At 40.9% G+C, this 21,086-nt stretch overlaps 1 protein-coding gene across 1 annotated transcript in view; it reads right to left on the reverse strand.

Annotated features, from left to right (window-relative positions):
- Positions 1 to 19,927, reverse strand: part of LOC133489206 (polyamine-transporting ATPase 13A3-like) — a 45,565-nt gene extending 25,638 nt beyond the window's left edge. The window contains exons 1-9 of the mRNA XM_061798069.1: positions 19,688 to 19,927; positions 9,705 to 9,768; positions 7,709 to 7,882; positions 3,887 to 4,069; positions 3,702 to 3,772; positions 2,253 to 2,336; positions 1,394 to 1,463; positions 1,163 to 1,297; positions 454 to 526 (exon numbers count right to left, since the gene is read on the reverse strand). Coding sequence (XP_061654053.1) covers positions 454 to 526; positions 1,163 to 1,297; positions 1,394 to 1,463; positions 2,253 to 2,336; positions 3,702 to 3,772; positions 3,887 to 4,069; positions 7,709 to 7,882; positions 9,705 to 9,755 — 841 coding nt within the window. The 5' untranslated portion in view covers positions 9,756 to 9,768; positions 19,688 to 19,927. The remainder of the gene's footprint in view (positions 1 to 453; positions 527 to 1,162; positions 1,298 to 1,393; positions 1,464 to 2,252; positions 2,337 to 3,701; positions 3,773 to 3,886; positions 4,070 to 7,708; positions 7,883 to 9,704; positions 9,769 to 19,687) is intronic.
- Between the last annotated feature and the right edge of the window lie 1,159 nt (positions 19,928 to 21,086).

Below are 21,086 nucleotides of genomic sequence, written 5' to 3' on the forward strand. Positions count from 1 at the left end.
AAAATGTAATTACCGAACAACTTGTGGTATTTGTGTGTTGAATGCGTGTCTTTAAGGGGTGTGGCCGAGTAAGTGACATTAGCCGCTCCTTGCTAGTTTTCTCATTTTTTATTTGTGTAATTGACCCGTTTGTCCCGTTCAATAAACGACTGAAAGTGCATCGGCAACTGTGGCTCTCCTTGCCCACATGCGATGGCATTACAGTACAACAGTGGCTGCCATTTTTTCCACTTCACTCGAGCGGCGGCATATCTGAAGCTCATTCGGAACTAAAATTTTGAATCGCTACACAAAGCAAAAAAAAAATATTAAATACAATTTTAAAATAAATAAATAAATAAATAAACCAAGAGACAGCTAGTAACTCGACAAAAAAAAAAGGGGACACTAATTGTATTTAAAAACAAACATGTTTTTTCATATGAAAATTAGGTGATTTTGTGTAACACATGCCTTTATTTCTTCTGCACACTGAAACTTGTACCAAACTGTGGGCGACCACCAAGTAATGCAGTTTCACATAATGCTGGAATGAGAGTAGTGAGAAAGAATTCAAGAATTAAAAACAAATCAGGGTCAGCAACAGAACCTAAGCATTGGTAAACACCAAAATCAATGACTGAACTAGTTGTTTGATCTCATGTTGTTGTTCCTTTATATTGAGAAGCAATTCTGCATCAGGTTGAAACCGTACCTCAATCTGATTTTAGCACAACAAACCTAACCTGATCTGATATCTGACACAGATATCTGTCTATCGTACTACGTAATTTGTCACGTAGCATTACCAACTGCTGCCAAAAGTGGACTCTGGATCTGATGGAACTTGTTTTGACATAATACTTTAAATATTCAGGATAGACGTCAACAAGATTTTATTCACATTGGAGGAAATGTCACCACAAGTTTTTTTTGTTTTAAATTTTGAGATTTCAATTGTTGTGTGTGGTTGGTCTCCCTAGATTTAATGGGAACATTCTGGGAGGAATACAACCAATTTTTTAAAAAATACTTTAAATTTTAAAAACTTGAGCAAAGCTTTGCATAAACAAACACACAAATCAATAGACAAACAAACCCTAATATGTCCACACATAGCAGATTTGATTGTGAAGGAAAATTAGACAATAAGAGGAACAACACATGGTTAAACTTTACGCACCTTTCTTATGGAATACAGAGAGGCAGCTATTAAAATTAAAGATAAAATCAACATGGTCAGAGAATAAGGGAAGTAGTCCTGAACAGCCCACAGAATAATAGCGAAGAGTTGGAAGATGTAAAATGGGTTCAAGACCTTGAGAGAAAGAGACAAAGTACATAAATGATCATTAAAGAACAGAACAGGCTAAAGAAAACTGTACACAAATGTTTTTTTCTAGCCCAAACTTACCTCTTTTACAAAGACTTTGAATAAAGATGGCACTTTTACATCAATGTCATTCTTCCCAAAAAACAAAGCTCTGTTGACAAAAAGCAGTGGGTCTGATTAAATGATATGTTTGAAGGATTTGTTCTGAGAAAGGTTAAGAAAATAAGCAAAGGGAGATTTACTGAGAGAACTTAAAACTTGAGGTCATCATAAAGACGAAGATATAATAGTATTTTAACTCCGATAGTACTACACAAGGCCTCACGGTGGCCGCACAGTTCTGAGGATCCGGGTTCAAATCCAGCCTCGCCTGTGTAGAGTTTGCATCTTCTCCCCGTGCTTGCGTGGGTTTTCTCCGGGTATTCCGGTTTCCTCCCACATCCCCAAAACATGCATGGTAGGTTAACTGAAAACTCTAAATTTCCCGTAGGTGTGAATGTGAATGCGAATGGTTGTTTGTTTATATGTGCCCTGCGAGTGGCTGGCGACCAGTTCAGGGTGTACCGCGCCTCTCGCCCAAAGATTGCTGGGATAGGCTCCAGCACGCCCGCAACCCTAGTGAGGGTAAGCGGTACGGAAAATGAATGAATGAATACTACACAAGCACGCCCGCGACCCTACTGAGGATAAGTGGTACGGAAAATGAATGAATGAATGAGTACTACACAATATAAAATCAGAGCTAATTATGAATCATGACGTGTAAGTATTCAGTGGACTGCTCTTAAGGAAACATAGAGGGAGGAATGCCACATTCTTCTTCTCGGTGACAACGAATTTGTTTTTCAAAACCATTACTCACAGTAAATGTGGTACTAGAAATATAATTTTTTTTGAAATTCAAAAGAAAAGTCTGAGGAAAAATGTAGACTGTTGATACCTGTAGTCCTGTATGGTTTTAGTGAGTCCATTGCTGTGGTCTCTGTGAATGCCTCCACAGCTCACCTTTGTGTCCTCCAAGCCTCTAAAAAGTTGCGCAAATGTTATGTCTGCTGTCATTGTATTTATCAGGGATTGTCAAAGTATGATATTCGAAACACTAGTAGTATGTGGGCTCCCTCTAGTGGTACACAAAAGAATCACTGCCTATGTACAGTTCAGTTGTATTTAACTTTTTAGTTCAACACAGTTGCATATAATCTTTAAGAACTGCTTATTTTTACATTTACATTTGGTAGATTTTCTATTTATGTGCAAGATATTTTAATTGAATTATTATTTAAGTTTTTTTTTGTTCCTAAATTGAAAAGCAGTGTTAAAGTTCCAAATGCGCATAACGTTACATAGGTTTCGAATAATATCAAATCTACTTGTCATATTGAGTTTTTCAAAGTGGTGCTTGTGTATCAGCAGCCTGTTACAACAGCTCAAGAGAGGGACAAGAGCCCGCACTGAAATGGAGTAAAGTGAAGCGAGGTAGAGGACTAAACGGGACAGGAAATTTTAACCATTCATTGTGTGAGGTACTGCGGGCCAGAATTAATGTTTGACATCCCTGAACTAACGGCTGCTAGTGAACTGCAGTTGTTCATTTACGATTCAAACTTCAGCTTGCAGCTAATGCGAGTGATGTCATGCTGTGATCGGGAGGTTACAATTTCAACATCCTGGCAACTTCGTGCTGGTCAGCGGAGGCTTGAATCATGTTCCTCTCTCTCATTGACGAACAATTTACATGTTGATTGTGCAACAACGGGGAATAAAACCCTGGAACTCCAGTAGGCTATGCCAAATGTCAATGTGAAGGGAACTCTTCTTGTATATTTGAACGAGAACACATTGTTGATTTATTTTGCAATATTATTGTTATATTTATTGTGTGGTATACCGGCCTAGTACATTCATGTAAGCTACGCCTTATTTGCATTATTGTGACTTCCATGTTATTCCTCGCCATCAGTGCTGCTCCTGTGTTCCCCGCCTTGCTGACCTCTTCCACCGCGCCGCCAAGCCATCCACCTGCTCACGCCACCGCCTGCCACACATTCCCCGTCTCAACGATCCGCCATTACGCCTCAGAGGTCCAATACCCACTTCCTCTTCAATAAACTATTCATCACAAACTTCTCAGCCTCCGCTTGCTACTGGGTCCAGTTAAAACGCATACCTTCGTATCGTGAGAATAAAACCTCTTGTTTTTGATTAACCCTTAGGTCTACCATGCTAGTGCATTGTAATTGTTGTCATGATGGTGGTACTCTGAGAGCTAAGTGGTTTTTTTAGGTAGTATTGGTGTAAAAGTTTTGAGAACCACTGGCATATCTCTTAAGTGAACATTAAATATAGATTTATTAGGACCAGTAATAGCAGTGTTTTGGGGGACTCGTACTTAAATGTTTCAAAGTCCTGTGTGCCTTCATTCCAGTAGTATTTGATGCTGTTGTGGGTGAAGTAGTGCACCTAACAAATAGAAGAGAGGGGAAAGGGGTAATCTGAGTCGAATTATCAAAAACTACAGCCCAGAAACACAAACAAGCAATAAAAGCATAAAAATAATGTGTGTACAATTCTCACAATGTTGATGGATTCTCTGTTGTTGAAATTTCCATTTTGATCCTTAAGTTCACCAGTGAGTCTTTGGTGGTGATGTTCATTCGGAAAAGGAGCTGTGGACTGATGATCCACACTATCAAAGGGGGTCTTCCCTGGAGCCAGCATCATGTGTACTTTGGCACGAACCCACTGCCTGAAGTCATCCTGTAAAAGCAACAATAACAGATTTACCTCCAATGTTGGCTCAAATATATTTGATCTCGTCTATTATAATTAAAAAGCAGGGGTACATAAAACTGACATTAGAAAAATGGCACTGGGGCCCTCAATGTCAATCTTGTATATTTAAAAATACCATTTACTAGGGCCGCTTAGGATCATTTATATTCACGATTACACACGATTTCTAACTTTATTACGCTTTAGAGAGTGAGTCTCAGACATAGCTGATAACACTTTTTCTTTGTTTCAGCTGGCCACAGACTGATTCCAATTTTATGAGTTTAGCGAGAGAAAATTGTTTCGCATCCACACACTGATCAGTTTGATGGAGTGACCGGTAGTGACCTTCTGTCATTGACACGTAAATCTGACTGTCATCTGCATAATAGCAGTAGGACACTTTCTAGCTCTAAACTGACCAAATGGAATAATTTAAAGATTGACCATCGGGAATTTTTTGGGGTACATTTATTTTTTTAATTATCTATCTATTATTATTATTTAAAGATTCATTTTACACTGAAAACTTACATATTTTCCCCAAATATGAGGAATAATATGATTAATAATAGTGATTACAATATTGATCAAAATAATCGTGATTATTATTTTGGCCATAATTGTGCAGCCCTACCTGTGGTCCTAATGAAGGGCAGCATGATAGAAAATGAATGATAGATGGATGTGAAGCTGACAGATGTTATATCCATCAGAGCTAGCAATTGACAGATTGTGGAAGACAGTAGAAAGAAAAAAACTGGTGCAGTAGTGAAAGTCAGGTAGGTCCACGATACAATTTGCAATATATTATGTTGTAACATTGTTTTCAAAAGTGCATACCTTAATAGGGGGACAAGCACACCCATTAAACAGACAGACAACAATTAACCAATTACTTTTCCCTACCTTAGCTTTGGGCCAATTAAAAGCTCTGATATGATTGAGAGGCAACACAGATTGACAACAAATCTGTCATACTGCATAGTTTATCTATGAATCACTTGGCACGCAGCATTTTTTTACCTACCTCCGATAGATAAAGACATAAATATGTCTACTTCATCAAGTGGTCATGAACACAAACCAGCTCTACTGAGAAAATGAGACTATTCAGGTTAAAACGTTTAAAAAAAAAATTATCTTGTGGCATTGAGGGGAAAACATGGTAGTTATGTTTAATTGCCATGAGGATTATGGGAGGGCCATTGGAAAAAAATCTATGCTAAATGGTTCCCTGGCCCAAAACGTTTGAGAACATCAGTACTCAATAATAGACTTGAACAGCTTGATCAAAGGAAACAACAGCAGTTGACAACTAAAATATTTTGAGAGCTGAAAAGAAAGATCCTAAAAAACAAAGGCTAAAATAAATAAATAATAAAAAAGCTCGTACTTGGAGAAATAAATTATCTACTTATGATAAACACCTCATCTGGGAAAGAGAGGAGGTCATGGCTTGGGCTTGCGCGACTCTGATGGGCTCCTTAATTTTCAACAATGTAACATATGATAGTGTTGATGTATATTTGTGCAATCTAAATGTTTAATGAAAATTTATTTCACTGAATTTTACACCATCTGAATTTTTGATGGTGATGAAGAAAGTCAGTGCCAAAAATTCAATGTACAAAAATCTGCCCTAAAATACCACATCTGGGTACTGGGTGCGTTAGAAATTAAAATTGAAACTCAGACCACAGCTATGTCTTGTGAGTTTGAATTTGAATTCAAGAAGTTGAAATTTTGACACTGAAATATTTGATGGTAAAAACAATCAGTGTCAAATATTCAGCATAAAAAAATGGCATGTAAAAATACCACATCCAATTTAAAAAATGTGGTGTTCGAAATTGAAATTCTAACTCCCAAATGGAACAAATATACAGTATGTTCCGGTATTTTTGTGCAATTTGAATTGAATCTATGATGTTGAATTTCTTTACACAGAATGTATTACACTATTTGATGGTAATTTCATTGTAAAAATAAATCTGTCTTCTATTCAGTTTTAGAATTCAAATGTAAACTCAGATGGCACAGATAGATTTCCATATGATGGCAGGTAGCAGCAGTTAAATGTACTCCGCACACCAAGCTTCCTTCCTTCCCGTACAGTGCACACACTTTTCTGCTCAACCACCTTGCTTCGCCTCAGTTTGCATTTTGTCTTACTGATAAGCTTGTTTTCTTCCTCCAAGGAAATTAGAAGAAAAAAAAAAAAAACTCAATTCAAATTCAAATGTAAACTCAGATGAAACGGGTACATTTCCATATGACGGCAGGCAGCAGCAGTTGAATGAACTCAGCAAACCAAGCTTTTAAAATACCTACCAACCTATATTCAGGATTTTTTTGTACCCGTGGCTAAAAAGCAAAGTGTGGGGAGTCTCTTGTCACCAACATGCACAACATAAATGGTTTCCAGGTACGAAGCGACAGCTACAGTCCCTTCCAAAAGTATTGGAACGGCAAGGTGAATTCCTTTGTTTTTGCTGTATACTGAATCCATTTGGGTATCAGATCAAAAGATGAATATGAGACAAAAGTTCAGAATTCCAGCTATTGTTTCATGGTATTTATATATAGATGTGTTAAACAACTCAGGACAGAGCACCTTTTGTTTGAAGCCACCCACTTTTCAAGTGACCAAAAGTATTGGAACGGACATTATTAAATTAACTTGGTGAATAACATTTAATATTTGGTGGAATAACCCTGACTTGCAATAACTGCATCAAGCCTGCGACCCATTGACTTCACCAGACTGTTGCATTCTTCATTTGAAATGCTTTTCCAGGCCTTTACTGCAGCCCCTTTCAGTTCCTCTTTGTTTCTGGGGGTTTCTCCCTTCAGTTTCCTCTTCAGGAGGTAAAATGTATGTTCTATTGGGTTAAGGTCTGTTGATTGACTTGGCCAGACTAAGACCTTCCACTTTATTCCCTGATGAAGTCCTTTGTTCTGTTGACAGTGTGTTTTGTGTCATTGTCTTGTTGCATGATGAAGCTTCTTCCCATTAGTTTGGATTCATTTTTCTGAAAATGGCCAGACAAAATTTTTTGTAGACGTCAGAATTCATTTTGCTGCTACCACCATGAGTTACATCAGTAAAGACTAGTGAGCCTGTTCCAGAAGCAGCCATGCAAGCCCAAGCCATGACATTACCTTCCCCATGCTTCACAGATGAGCTTGTGTGCTTTGGATCATAAGCAGTGGTTTTGTCGGTCCCATTGTCTATTGGTAGGAGGAAGAAGCTGTTTTTTTTAATCCCTTTTTCTCCTCTGTTGGGTTAGGAGTGAGGTAAGAGTGTGTCTTTAATGTTTCATCTTTGTTTTGAGAACAGACAGACAGGGTTGTTCAGTTCTGTTTTGTTTGTTGTGGTGGCATAGTTCTCCCTCTGAAGTTTTAATAAACATTGTAAACTGGTGACTTGGTGGCCCTGGCGTTACTTGGGAGTGGGAAGACGGGAAGAATCAGATCAAGTTAGGTTCTGGTTTTCCCCTAGACCCGGAACGTAACATGGGCTTTGCAGAAGCAGTAAGACCTGTAGGAACTTGTGACAGCGAGCGTGGCAATGACGTGTAGAGGAGAAACATGGAGCATTTGGAGTTTGTCTGAGCGTACCGTTGTCCTGAGTAGCAGTGTGTGTGCTTCCCTCAGTGAACTTAGTGTGCACGTGGCTTTGACCCCCCACTCGGGAATCCAGTAGAGCAGCAGGAGCAGGAGACCACCAGAGCAAACGGCACCAACACCTACCAGGATCATTTTCCACAGACAGGGACGGTAACCCCACACCTCCTGCATAGAACACATTAAAATGAGGCCATTATTTAATCCATTATGTTTTCTCTTAGAGTGTCCTCACTTTGGGGTTCCTCAAAGATCCATTTTAGGGTCAGGGTGACATTCATTTACTGTATAAACTTGCGTACTGTATACTGAGTATCCTCAAAAGTATACTCTATTCAGGTCATGTATTCTAATCAGTCAGGTCAAACCAACATTACAACATGACAGAAATATTGGGTGCTAATTTATTGTAATTAAATTACTTCACACACACCGAAACTTTAGAGGATGATTCGACATAACGCTGGCATGTTTACGTGCAACTGTTAGTGGTAGCACTAAAGCTTGCGACGCTACATAACGTTTTGTTGCCTGCTTGCGAGTGATAATCGTATTAAAAGGTACGTGAACATACCTCAGGCAATCCTTGAATTCAAGTCCTCTCCCGAGCCCCGGTGACCACCAGCACACGTTTTTCCGCATTTTGTTCTTATAATACACACGACGCGATCCATTGTTGTTGTCATCGCCATGGTAACGTGTATCTGGTCACGTTTGCGTTGACAAGATAAAGCCTGGTGATCGTAAAAGACGGGATGCGGTGGTATCGGAATACAAAATTTTATTGCGGTAGTTTTATTGTAGTCTCATCCAGGCATTACGTGTTGTCTGTCCCACACCGCCGTTTTATTTTATTTTTTTAAATAACTTTATTGGCGGTGTAACAGACACGCCCATGGCCCGGTTCTCAAGGGAACCCCAAGAACTGATAAAGTTGTGCATTCCTGCTTCCTGAACCTCAACCAGCCACATGGGGGGGAAGGAAATTACTGATAACTGTTGAACAATGGAACATGGTCATCCCCCGCCCCCAGTGGTGGTTAGAGACACTGCCTGCAGACATGAAAATGATAGAGGTCCTACGTTTGTGATAAACAGAAAAAACCTTCAGGAATTCTCTAAATGTATACCATGATGCCTGTGTGATTGTTTTTATAGGTTGCCTTCCAAACTTGCTCCTTCTGAATGTGCCATGTCTGATATCAACCTGTAAAAACTGATTGTGAAAAGAACACCAGTTTAGCGCCAGCACAAGAGTTGTAACAATTGTCAATGACATCATAGATTAGAAACAGCGAATTATGACAAAGACGAACAGCATAAAATGCTAATTATCGGCGGATACCAATCAAGTCGATCAGATTGGTGTAAAGTCTACTTTCCTCATACCCTTCCCATTTTCGCTGTTTAATTAGGCATTGCTCTTCCGTGGGCGTCTCAGAAACGGCAGAGGGGCGAAAAAATTGGAACCTCTCGAGTCTCTCTGTCTCTTTGCAAAGATATTATTAAAACTACAAAAGACAAGATTGTTTCCTGATTTAGCAGAAACTCATTTCGGCCGCTTGTAATCGTGATCTCATTCTTTCGGTCATGACTGATCAGGGATAGAAAATGATAAGAATTTAGAGATTCCAATTGCATTATCGCTACTGCTTATCGATTGGATCCCTTACCGATTCTATTATGTCCTCCCCCTTAGTTAGACCAAATTAAATATTTGTGTTGCGATTAGCCCCGGTATCTTTATTTATTAATTTTTTTTTTCAAATTTTAGTGTGCTTCTGCCTTGATACCATGTTGGAAAAGTTCAGAACCAAAATACAATTCTTGTGTGTGATGACATTTGTGACCAGAGGCATCAATAAGCGGAATCGTCACTCAAACAAACGAATCCTATGAAACAAATGAATGGAAACCAGTCCTCAAAAAGGACCGGTTTTCAATTACCATCCCTACTCCTGGGGATAATTAATAGGGAGTGGATAATTACCATCTCATCCTCCAGGCCTTGATTGATGAACTTCATTTCTCGGTTCTTCATGCTGTCAAAAGAGCTGCAAGAAAAACACGTTCATTATGTAAAATAACTTTGTAGCTTTTGCAAAAGCACCTCGGCAGAGCTCAAGTTAGCTCACTGTTATTACTATTGAAAATAATATACAGGGGGTCCTCGGATTACAATGGTCCATCCAGACCTACATTTCATAGTAACAACCGGTGCGCAATGAGCTACTTTGCTCAACCTACAGTGTGCAAGCCAACCACAGGAGTCAAGGAAAGGAGTATTTTTTGTAACGTTTTTTTTCCCATTTGATTCTTCTATATTTATGGCCAAGAAGTGTTTTTCATCAAATATTGACAATAATTATTACTTAACTACTGTGTTAGCATAGGTTAGTGACAACAAGAGTGTTCCAATTTACATCCAATCCAATCATCTTCAGATTAATGAAAACTGCTCTTGCCAACAAAAAGATAAAAAGTTTACTTTTCCAAGTGGATGCACTCATTCATTTAGAATGAGTTTGACACCACTGCATTTAGGGCAGATGGACAGGATGGGCAAATGTGACAGGACGAGATTGCTTGATTGTGGCTGCCCGGCAGAGGTGGGAAGTAACGTAGTACTTCGTTACCGTAGTTTAGATTTTTCAGGTATCTGTACTTGAGTATTTCTTTTTGTGGTGACTTTTTACATTTACTTTTTTTTTTTTTTTAAACAAATATGTACATTCTACTCACACTTTAAAAATTTGCTTCTTACTTTAAAAAAAAAACTGAAACAGTCCACTTTGAGCCAAAATCACACTGTGCACTACATTTAGTGGCAACCTAAGACAAGTCACTCGTTACAGAGATCATTTACGTGAATTACGTAAAAAAAGAAAAAAAAAAAGGGACCCTGTGTAAAAGCAAATTGGCTCTGTAGCGAGTGACATTTGTACTTACGTTTAAATCTTGTGATGTTGATTCTTGTCTAAGCTTTAAACCCCCCAAAGGAATTATATCAGTGAACTGTGACACAAATGAACTAGTTACTTAGTAAATTACACACTGAAATTACCAGCCTGTCTTCATTTCAAAGAAAACAGATACACCTTTATTTGTCTTATTTGCAAAAAAAAGACAAAAACTTCCATATTTACAAGGAAAAGAAACATGAAAGAAGTACTGATACTTTGATGTAAAACAATTCTTTATAGATTAAGCCATTGATACCCAACAACTATGCCACCGCACCACTGGTGTGCGGTGAGAGATCATTAGGTGTGTCACTGCAAGTTATCCAAGTTCACCGAATTGGTCTGAAAATTATTTAGTCACACTATTTCATGTTTTTTTTTAACCATAATTTAGTGGTAACACTATCACCAAGCAGCAAATGACGACATTCTTATAACTTCTCCTAAGGTGTTTGCTGCAGTGATGCACTCTTCATTTGACCTGCACAATGACCTTCCTTCCACGGAAGCATATTGTGAACCCCACACATGTATATTAGAAGCATATAAAACAATGCAACAGCGCCGTACTGTCTTGTTATTGACAACGAACTGCTTAAAAACTGTCGAGCCATGAACGTTACAATGCTTGCTTGGAATTATGGGCATCTATTACAGTACTTTTCATGAATCTTCTATCCCATGAGTTAAAAGATTCAATACATTATACAGTCCCCTCCAAACGTATTGGAACGGCAAGGTCAATTTCTTTGTTTTTGTTGTATACTGAACACATTTGGGTTTCAGATCAAAAGATGAATATGAGACAAAAGTTCAGAATTCCAGCTTTTATTTCTTGGCATTTACATCTAGATGTGTTACACAACACAGGACAGAGCACCTTTTGTTTGAAGCCACCCAGTTTTCAAGTGCACAAATGTATTGGAACAGACATTATTAAATTAACTTCAAGTGAATAACATTTAATATTTGGTGGCATAACCCATGAAAACTGCATTTGCTGTCAAGCAAACAAAGACCAGAGAGCTGTCTATGGGAGAAAACCATTTTGAAGCTGAGAGAAGAGAGAAAATCCAGAGCTATGGCACAAATATTGGGCATAGCCAATACAACAATTTGGAATGTCCTGAAAAAGAAAAACTACTGGTGTACTGAGCTACGGACATCAAACAGGTCAACATCAGTTGATGACACAAACATTGTGAGCGCAGTGAAGAAACACCCAAAAACAACAGTCAGTGACATCACTGCCAACTTCCACTGGGCAGGGGTGAAGGTATCACAATCCACTGTTCGAAGAAGTCTTGGAGAGAAGAATTATACAGGCCATACCACAAGATGCAAACCAATCATCAGTAAAAAGAATCGGAAAGCCAGATTGGATTTTTCAAAGTACAGAGATGAGCCAAAAAAGTTTTGGAACAAAGTTTTATGGACTGATGAGACCAAGATTAACCTCTACTGAAGTGATGGAAAGGCCAAAGTATGGAGAAAGAAAGGATCTGCTTATGATCCAAAACACACAAGCTCATCTGTGAAGCATGTTGGAGGTAATGTCATGGCTTGGGCTTGCATGGCTGCTTCTGGAACGGCACTCGTCTTTATTAATGATGTAACTCAGTGGTCCCCAACCACCGGTGCGCGGACCGGCGCCGGGCCGTGAGGCATTTGTTACTGGGCTGCAGAGAAAGAATGAACAATTTATATAATTTCTGTTGTATTGCAATTCACGTGTCAATGTGTTTTATTTTGAAAATTGACCGGATCTTCTCCGCCGCAACAGCTGCACATCACAATTGACATGTCAAGACTGCACAGAACACTTCCGTTCCCGGTCCCAACCGGCTCGAACACTTCCGGTCCGAGCGGGCTGGCTAACGGCGGCAGAGCTCAAAGAACGAAATTATTTCATAAACTAATTCAGCTCATTGCGTTAACTGAAAAGATTTGTTCTTTTGAACGAAACGGTCGCAAACGACACAACACTATATCAGGAGTCCTACTTAAAACACGGGTTTATTTACAGTTAACTCTCACGCACAAAGTCCGCTCTGATACAGATACAGTCGTAGGTTTCTGCTCGACACAGGCAGAACTACTTTTACGGAGTTAAAAGTCTACTCCCATGGAGGAGCTACAGAACTGTAGTCTGGTCTGGCTGCCTACAACAACTCCGACCCCCACTCCTGCATCGTGCCCACAGTGGATGCGCCACAAACGGCGAAGGAGGAAGCAGAAGCGAGGCAAGGGTGTGGGTGTGCGTGCGCGCGAGATATATATAATATATGGATGCCACCACAGCCGGTCCGTGAGAAAAATGCCGACTCCTAACCGGTCCACTATGCAAAGAAGGTTGGGGAACACTGATGTAACTCCTGATGGTAGAAGCAGAATGAATTCTGAAGTCTACAAAACTATTTTGTGTGGCAATTTACAGAAAAGTGCTTCCAAACTAATCGGAAGAAGCTTCATCATGCAACAAGACAATGACCCAAAACACACTGCCAACACAAAAAAAGGACTTCATCAGGGGGGAAAAGTGGAAGGTCTTAGACTGACCAAGCCAAACACCGGACCTTAACCCAATAGAGCATGCATTTCACCTCCTCAAGGAGACTGAAGGAAGAAATGCCCAGAAACAGACAATAACTGAAAGAGACTGCAGCAAAAAGGCCTGGAAAAGCATTTCAAATGAAGAATGCAACAGTCTGGTGAAGTCAATGGGTTGCAGGCTTGATGTAGTTATTGCAAGAATGGATTATGCCACCAAATATTAAATGTTATTCACTTGAAGTTAATTTAATAATGTCTGTTCCAATACATTTGCGCACTTGAAAACCGGGTGGCTTCAAACAAAAGGTGCTCTGTCCTGGGTTGTTTAACATATCTAGATGTAAATACCATGAAATAAAAGCTGGAATTCTGAACCTTTTGTCTCATATTCATCTTTTGATCTGAAACCCAAATGTCTTCAGTATACAACAAAAAGAAAGGAATTGACCTTGCCGTTCCAAGACTTTTGGAGGGGACTGTATAAGAACCGCTGTTCAATGTTGAGATGAGACATAATAATGTTCTTAAAATGTTGTAAACCTTTGGACAACAGTGATACATAGCTCACCTGACGTTTGGAAAACAATAAAAGTTAAAATTTAACCGAAGAATGTGGCAATAGCTGCAATAATATTCCAAATGAATAAAACTAGCTCTCCTTGTGCATGGTGGGAAATGTTTCTCTACCATGCACATATTCAGGTGATGTACCATAGCCCTAATTATGGCAGATATGGAGAGATATGGCCCGCTCTATTCTTTAATCCGGCTCACTGAGCATTTACTATAGCAAGAGTCCGGATATATTTGTTGTCTTAATTTAGCCTAAAATTGGTGAATTAAAATGTATTTGTGACAGCTAAAATTGGGAGTATGACGCAGCTAATAAACTCAACCTAATGAATATTGGTGGGTGTACTTGAGAATATTTTTCAGGTATCTGTACTTGAGTTTTTATTTTGCCTTTTTTTTTACTCCCTACATTTGAAAACATATCTGTCCTTTCTACTCCTCACTTTGTCCAAATAGGCTCCTTAGCTTTTCAATGAAAAAAGACAGAGGGGTGAAGTCAACCGCCGTTGAGATCTTGACTAATGGAGAGCTCGGGGTCTAATGGGGGGCGAGAGCAGTAACATGGACACGGACAGGACTGGTTAACTGTTGGTTTGAAAAACTTTTTTTTTTTTTTTTTCATTTTTCTTCTCAGTATGTAAGTTAATAACAGAACAAAACTATTCTGTGTGGAAAGATGTTTTTCTTTTTTTTTTTTTTTTCCATTGTGCCAAATTACCAAAATGGGTTTTGTGTACCAGTCCTTTTCAAAGCAGTGCCGTGCAAAGGGGGTGGGTGGGGAGATTCAGGGGGCTGTCAACGGGGCGGTGGCCTTCACCTTGGGGACCATTCAAACAGGTCAGGGTGGGCATCGATCCGTTTGATAAGATATTTTTTTTAGCTGAATATAAACTGTTTTTTCCATTATTTTGCTGAGGAACAGTAAACTAGAGATGGATGGGCCTGTTAATGGCAATGGCACTTAGATCCAAATTATTATTCAGTGTTTTGATGACAGCTCTTTTAAGTCATGTGGGAAATGTGCCTGACTTAAAAGACCGGCATATGTCTATGCCTCTAGTGAAAAATCACAGGTGTCAAACTCAAGGGCCGGGGGACAAATGTGGCCCCCCACACCATTTTATGTGGCCCACGAAAGCAAAATATGTGCATCAATTTCATGTTTCCTGTTAAAATACCAAAATTGAAAATTGTCTTTACTGTTATTAATGTTGAGATATAAAAAAAAAAAATACCCATCGCCCTCTTAAAATTAAATAGTTGAATGAACATTTTTTTTACTGGCTTGTGATTTCAAAAAGTGAGTTATCCTTTAATTTGCTGTACACATCTGATACTATGAGGTGATCATACATTTATATGGCCAGTGATGATGGCCCGCCAAGGGAAACCATAACTATGATGTGGCCCGCGACAAAAATTTGTTTGACATCCCAGTGCTAAATAGTTAAAAACGGTTTTTAAAAAAATAGTTGGGAGTGGATTCAGGTAGCGCATGGAAGACGTGAGTTGTTCCAACTGTGCATAATGTTACAGTGGCTTACAATAATACAAACATATACTATCATAAAATACTTTTTAGAAGTAAAACAGACTCGTTTTTGACGAACACCTGCTGTATTTGAATGTTGTTATGATGGTGGAACTTGGAGAGCTCTATTTTTAGGTGGTACTTGCTGTAAACATTCATTTTCATTTTTTCACATTTAGAAAGGTAGTTGAATCAGTACAGTACTTTTACCTTTTTTTTTATGCAAATATTTGTACTTCTACTTCAATACAGTGTGAGCACTTTTTTCACCCCAGGTTATGACTCAACTTGAATATTTGTCATCGTACTCTAAATTGGCCGTAGGTGTGAATGTGAGTGCAAATGGTTGTTTGTTTGTATGTGCTCTGTGATTGGCTGGCAACCAGTTCAGGGTGTACCCCGCCTCCTGCCTGATGACAGCTGGGATAGGCTCCAGTACGCCCACGACCCGAGTGAGGAGAAGCGGCTCAGAAAATGGATGGATGGATGGATGAATTGTGTCTGTCAAACATAGGTGGATGGTAACACACTACATTTACTCTGTTACAATTTGTGACTTTTTGGATGAATTGCACTTGTCACAGTAGTTTTAATGCAACATTTTCTTGAGTGTTTTTGTGAAGAAAACTACTTTTAATCTGTTACTTTGTTCGTTACTTTTATTTTTATCAGAATCAGAATCATCTTTATTTGCCAAATATGTCCAAAAAACACAATGAATTTGTCTCCGGTAGTTTGAGCCGCTCTAGTACGACAACAGACAGAGAACACTTTTGAGACAAAGACATTGACAAAAAACAGTCACTGAGCAATAAAGGGTTGCTAGTAATTTATGTATTATTGCTTTTGCTTTCCCCCCCCCCCCCCCCCCTATTTAATTACATTTCAAGTGACACGTATCTGATATGAGAGAACAGGTGAAACAACCGGCATGTATAAACACTCAAAATTAAATGACTCCAGAACATGTGGAAGTCAACAATAGTGCAAAAACAATATAAACATTAAACATTACATACCGTTTATTTGGCCCGTGCTGACTCTTCCCCCCTACACTGAATCAAATGAGTGTACCTGTACCTCCACATTTCTCTTCTGGCTCCCGTTGCATATTTAATAAACAGGACACACCTCTGAGGCTGGATTTGCAATGCATGCTGCATGCAAACACCAAAGGCATGGGGAAAAAAAATGTAGGGGGATTATGGATTTTTTTTTTTTTTTACAAATTAAGCAATCTGGAAGACTGAAGAGTACAATAAGGCAAAATAAAAATTTTCTTCACACAGAAAAACATTTATTCACACCGCTCAAGTATATGCTGATGCTGAAGATTAAAATTAAATTTGCCTCATTTCTTTGCTTTTTTTGTTCTGGGCTTCAATTTGAGCCAGGCCCATCTCAACCTGCACCTGATGCCTGCTTCTAGCTGTGCCACATGTATAGCATCATCCTCTTTAAGCACTCTGATTCTGGAAAAGTATTGACTAAAATCATTGTCTGTTTCACTTCATTTTTCACTATTAACAACTTCAAAGGCTAATCCCAAGTGCATCCTCCAGGAAAATATTAAGTACAATATTTTTCTGTTTTTATTGGCCATTTCTGAATTTGAATTTAGTTCATTCTATGTTGTGACATAACCCCTAAAATCGCTCCGTCGCTTAATTACATTTAACATTAACTTCTGTGAACAAATTAGATAATTGTAGGCGTGTTTGCTAATTAATACAAGATGTACCGTAATTTCTCATGTATAATGTGTATTTTTCCCCCCCAAAAAATTGTCAAAAGTCTATCGTGCGCATTATACATGGGTATAGGAGAAAATGAAAAAGACTTTCACAAATGTATGCCGCCATCTAGAGGTTATGAAAAAGCTGTACACTTGCATTCCACTATGCCACCGCCACCTAGAGGTAATGGAAAAGTTGTAGCCTACACTTTCATTCCAATATGACAGGGTTACATCCATCCATTTTCGGAGCTGCTTCTCCTCACTGGGGTCGCGGGCGTGCTGGAGCCTATCCCAGCTATCATGTGGCAGGAGGCGGGGTGCACCCTGAACTGGCCAGACAATCACAGGGCATATACAAACAAACAACCATTCGCACTCACATTCACACCTATGGGCAATTTAAAGTTGTCTATCAACCTACCATGCATGTTTTTGGGATGTGGGAGGAAACCAGAGTGCCCGGAGAAAACCCACGCAGGCACAGGGAGAACATGCAAACTCCACACAGGCGGGGCCGGGGATTGAACCCCGCATCTCAGAACTGTGAGGCAGACGTTCTAACCAGTCGGCCACCGTGCCGCCAAATCAAATATCAAACAAAGAGAATTACATGTCGTCATGTATTTCAAACAACTACAGGGGACACAGGAGGGGTCGGGGATTGAACCCCGGTCCTGAGAACTATGAGGCAGACGCTCTAACCAGTCCTCGACCGTGCCACCCAGGGGTAAATATGACTGCAAATATGTACAATCGTGCTTATAAGTTTACATACCCAGGCAGAATTTGTGAAATATTGTTTTGTTTTTTTAAGTACAACTGATGACTGAACAACAATCATCAATTTATTTGTGTTTATGGTTTGTTTAATGGTAATGTAGCTTTAGCAGGGATGCCCAGACTTCCCTCTCCCCAGCCACTTCAGCCAGCTCTTCCGGGGGGATCCCGAGGCGTTCCCAGGCCAGCCGAAAGACGTAGTCTCTCCAGCGTGTCCTGGGTCATCCCTGGGGTCTCCTCCCGGTGGGACGTGCCCGGAACACCTCACTGGGGAGGCGTCAGGGAGGCATCCAAATCAGATGCCCCACCAACCTCATCTGGCTCCTCTCAATGTGGAGGAGCAGCGGCTCTACTCCGAGCTCCTCCTGGATGACCGAGCTTCTCACCCTATCTCTAAGGGAGAGCCCGGACACCATGCAGAGGAAACGCATTTCGGCCGCTTGTATCCGGGATCTTGTCCTTTCGACCCACAGCTCGTGACCATAGGTAAGGGTAGGAACGTAGATCGAACGGTAAATTGAGAGCTTCGCCTTTCGGCTTAGCTCCTTCTTTACCACAACGGACCGATACAAAGTCCGCATCACTGCAGACGCTGCACCGATCCGCCCGTCGATCTCCCGTTCCATTCTTCCCTCACTCGTGAACAAGACCCAAAGATACTTGAACTCCTCCACTTGGGGCAGGATCTCAGCCCCGACCTGGAGAGGGCACACCACCCTTCTCTGACTAAAGACCATGGTCTCAGATTTGGAGGTGCTGATTATCATCCCAGCCGCTTCACACTCGGCTGCGAACCGCTCCAGTGAGAGTTGGAGATCACAGCTTGATGAAGCCAACAGAACCACATCATCTGCAAAAAGCAGAGATAGAATACTGAGGCCACCAAACCTGACCCCCGCTACGCCTCGGCTGCGCTTTGAAATTCTGTCCATAAAGGTTATGAACAGAATCAGTCACAAAGGGCAGCCTTGGCGGAGTCCAACCCTCACCGGAAAGGAGTCTGACTTACTGCCGGATATGCGGACCAAACTCTGACTCCGGTCGTACAGGGACCGAACAGCCCGTATCAGGCAGTAAGCTTCTCACATGCAACATTTACCATGCAACATCCCCGCTTGAAAGGGATAGAATCGTCTGCTCAGAGATTTCACTCCAAATAACCAGGCGGCGTTCCTTTTCTTCCTTTTATTTGTGTGCAGTTTTAGGACATCTCAAAAAGCTATTAGCCGTAAGCCTCTAGGTGAAAAACCTTCAAATCAAAAACCAAACAAAAAATGCATTTGAATTAGGTACATAATATCATTAATATTGCCAACAGTTATTTACAAATGCAAGACAAACACCTAAGAAAATACAGCTTGTGACACCTGACCTATTCCATTAAATTAAAAATTAAGTGCAAATCCGGCGACCCACTGCTGTCAATTCTTACAACATATTTGTAGTCTGGATTTTTATTTTTTTTTAACTGTTTTACCACTACTTAATATAAAATGAACTTTATACACACATTATGACCATTATAAAGTACAAACACTCAAAAATACTAAATGTTTACATTGAGTTATGAAAGGCTAAAATCCACACCATTTTGACATTGCTTAATTTACCCTGAGATTCCACAATATTCATTTCATGATTTCTCAAAAGACAAGATCAAATTAAAACTCCCCATATTTTACACATCAATTTCACCCCATTTCAATAAATAAAACAAACAATTAGCACACATGGGAACTAAACGGTAACAACCAACGCGTAACTAGGCAACCAGCTCGACGGTCGCCCTCACACAAACACCAATTTAACCGTGAGAGTATCTAATTATAGTCCCTTACCGGCTGCTTCTCCGGGGTTTGTAGATGGATTTTGCATGGGTTTTAGCATTCAGAAATGAGAAAAGAGTCTTTCTGCCCGTTACTGTCTGATGCTTGATTAATTAGTTGCAACTACGACATTTGCCGTCCTTTGAAAGTTCCTGCAGCAGCTGTGTGGTGAGTTCTCTTTCCGGGTCATTGTAGTTCATCCGCCATTTTTGTAGTCCTTTGAGATAATCTGTTGAACTTGATTTTGACTTGACACCCATACTCCCGAAGCACGCCCCCCCCCCCCCCCCCCCCCCCCCCACACACACACACACACACACAGGGCCCCCCGTAGGACACGGTCGAACGCCTTCTCCAAGTCCACAAAACACAGGTATACTGGTTGGACGAACACCCATGCACCGTCGAGGACCCTGCCGAGGATGTAGAGCTGGTCCACTGTTCCACGGTCAGGACGAAAAACACACTACTCCTCCTGAATCTGATCAGAACCCGAGCGGCGTTCTATTATTGGACTTCTGTGCTCATCACGGATTGTCCATAACGAACACCATGTTCAAGCATAAGGATGTCCACACGTGCACTTGGCACCAGACACCCTGGGTCGCAGATCGATGATCGACTTTGTGGTCGTGTTATCGGACTTGTGGCCGCATGTCTTGGACACTCGGGTGTAGAGAGGGGCGGAGCTGTCAACTGATCACTACCTGGTGGTGAGTTGGCTCCAATGGTGGGGGAAGATGCCGGTGAGACGTGGCAGGCCCAAACGTATTGTGAGGGTCTGCTAGGAACGTCTGGCAGAATCCCCTGTCAGAAGGAGTTTGAACTCCCACCTCCGACAGAACTTTGCTCATGTTCCGGGGGAGGCGGGGGACATCGAGTCCGAGTGGGCTATGTTCCGCGCCTCCATTGCTGAGGTGGCTGACCGGAGCTGTGGCCGTAAGGTGGTCAGTGCCTGTCGTGGCGGCAATCCCCGAACCCGTTGGTGTCCACCAACGGGTTAGGGATGCCATCAAGCTGAAGAAGGAGTCCTCTCGGGCTTTTTTGGCCGGTGGGACTCCTGCGGCAGCTGATGTGTACAGGCTGGCCAAGCGGAATGCAGCTTTGGTGGTCGCTGAAGCAAAAACACGGGTATGGGAGGAGTTCGGTGAGGCCATGAAGAAAGACTTTCGGACTGCTTTGAGGAAATTTTGGTTCACATCCAGCATCTCAGGAGAGGAAAGCAGTGCACCACCAACACTGTGTATAGTGGGGATGGGGCACTGCTTACCTCGACTCGGGACGTTGTGAGTCGGAGGGGAGAATACTTCGAAGAGTGTGGGTTTTCTGAGGCGGTCTTTCCTATCTCTGGGTTTGAGGTCACCGAGGTGGTTAAATAGCTCCTCGGTGGCAAGGCCCCGGGGGTCGATGA

The sequence above is a fragment of the Phyllopteryx taeniolatus genome, chromosome 14 (assembly GCF_024500385.1).
Source record: "Phyllopteryx taeniolatus isolate TA_2022b chromosome 14, UOR_Ptae_1.2, whole genome shotgun sequence".
Lineage (NCBI taxonomy): Eukaryota > Metazoa > Chordata > Actinopteri > Syngnathiformes > Syngnathidae > Phyllopteryx > Phyllopteryx taeniolatus.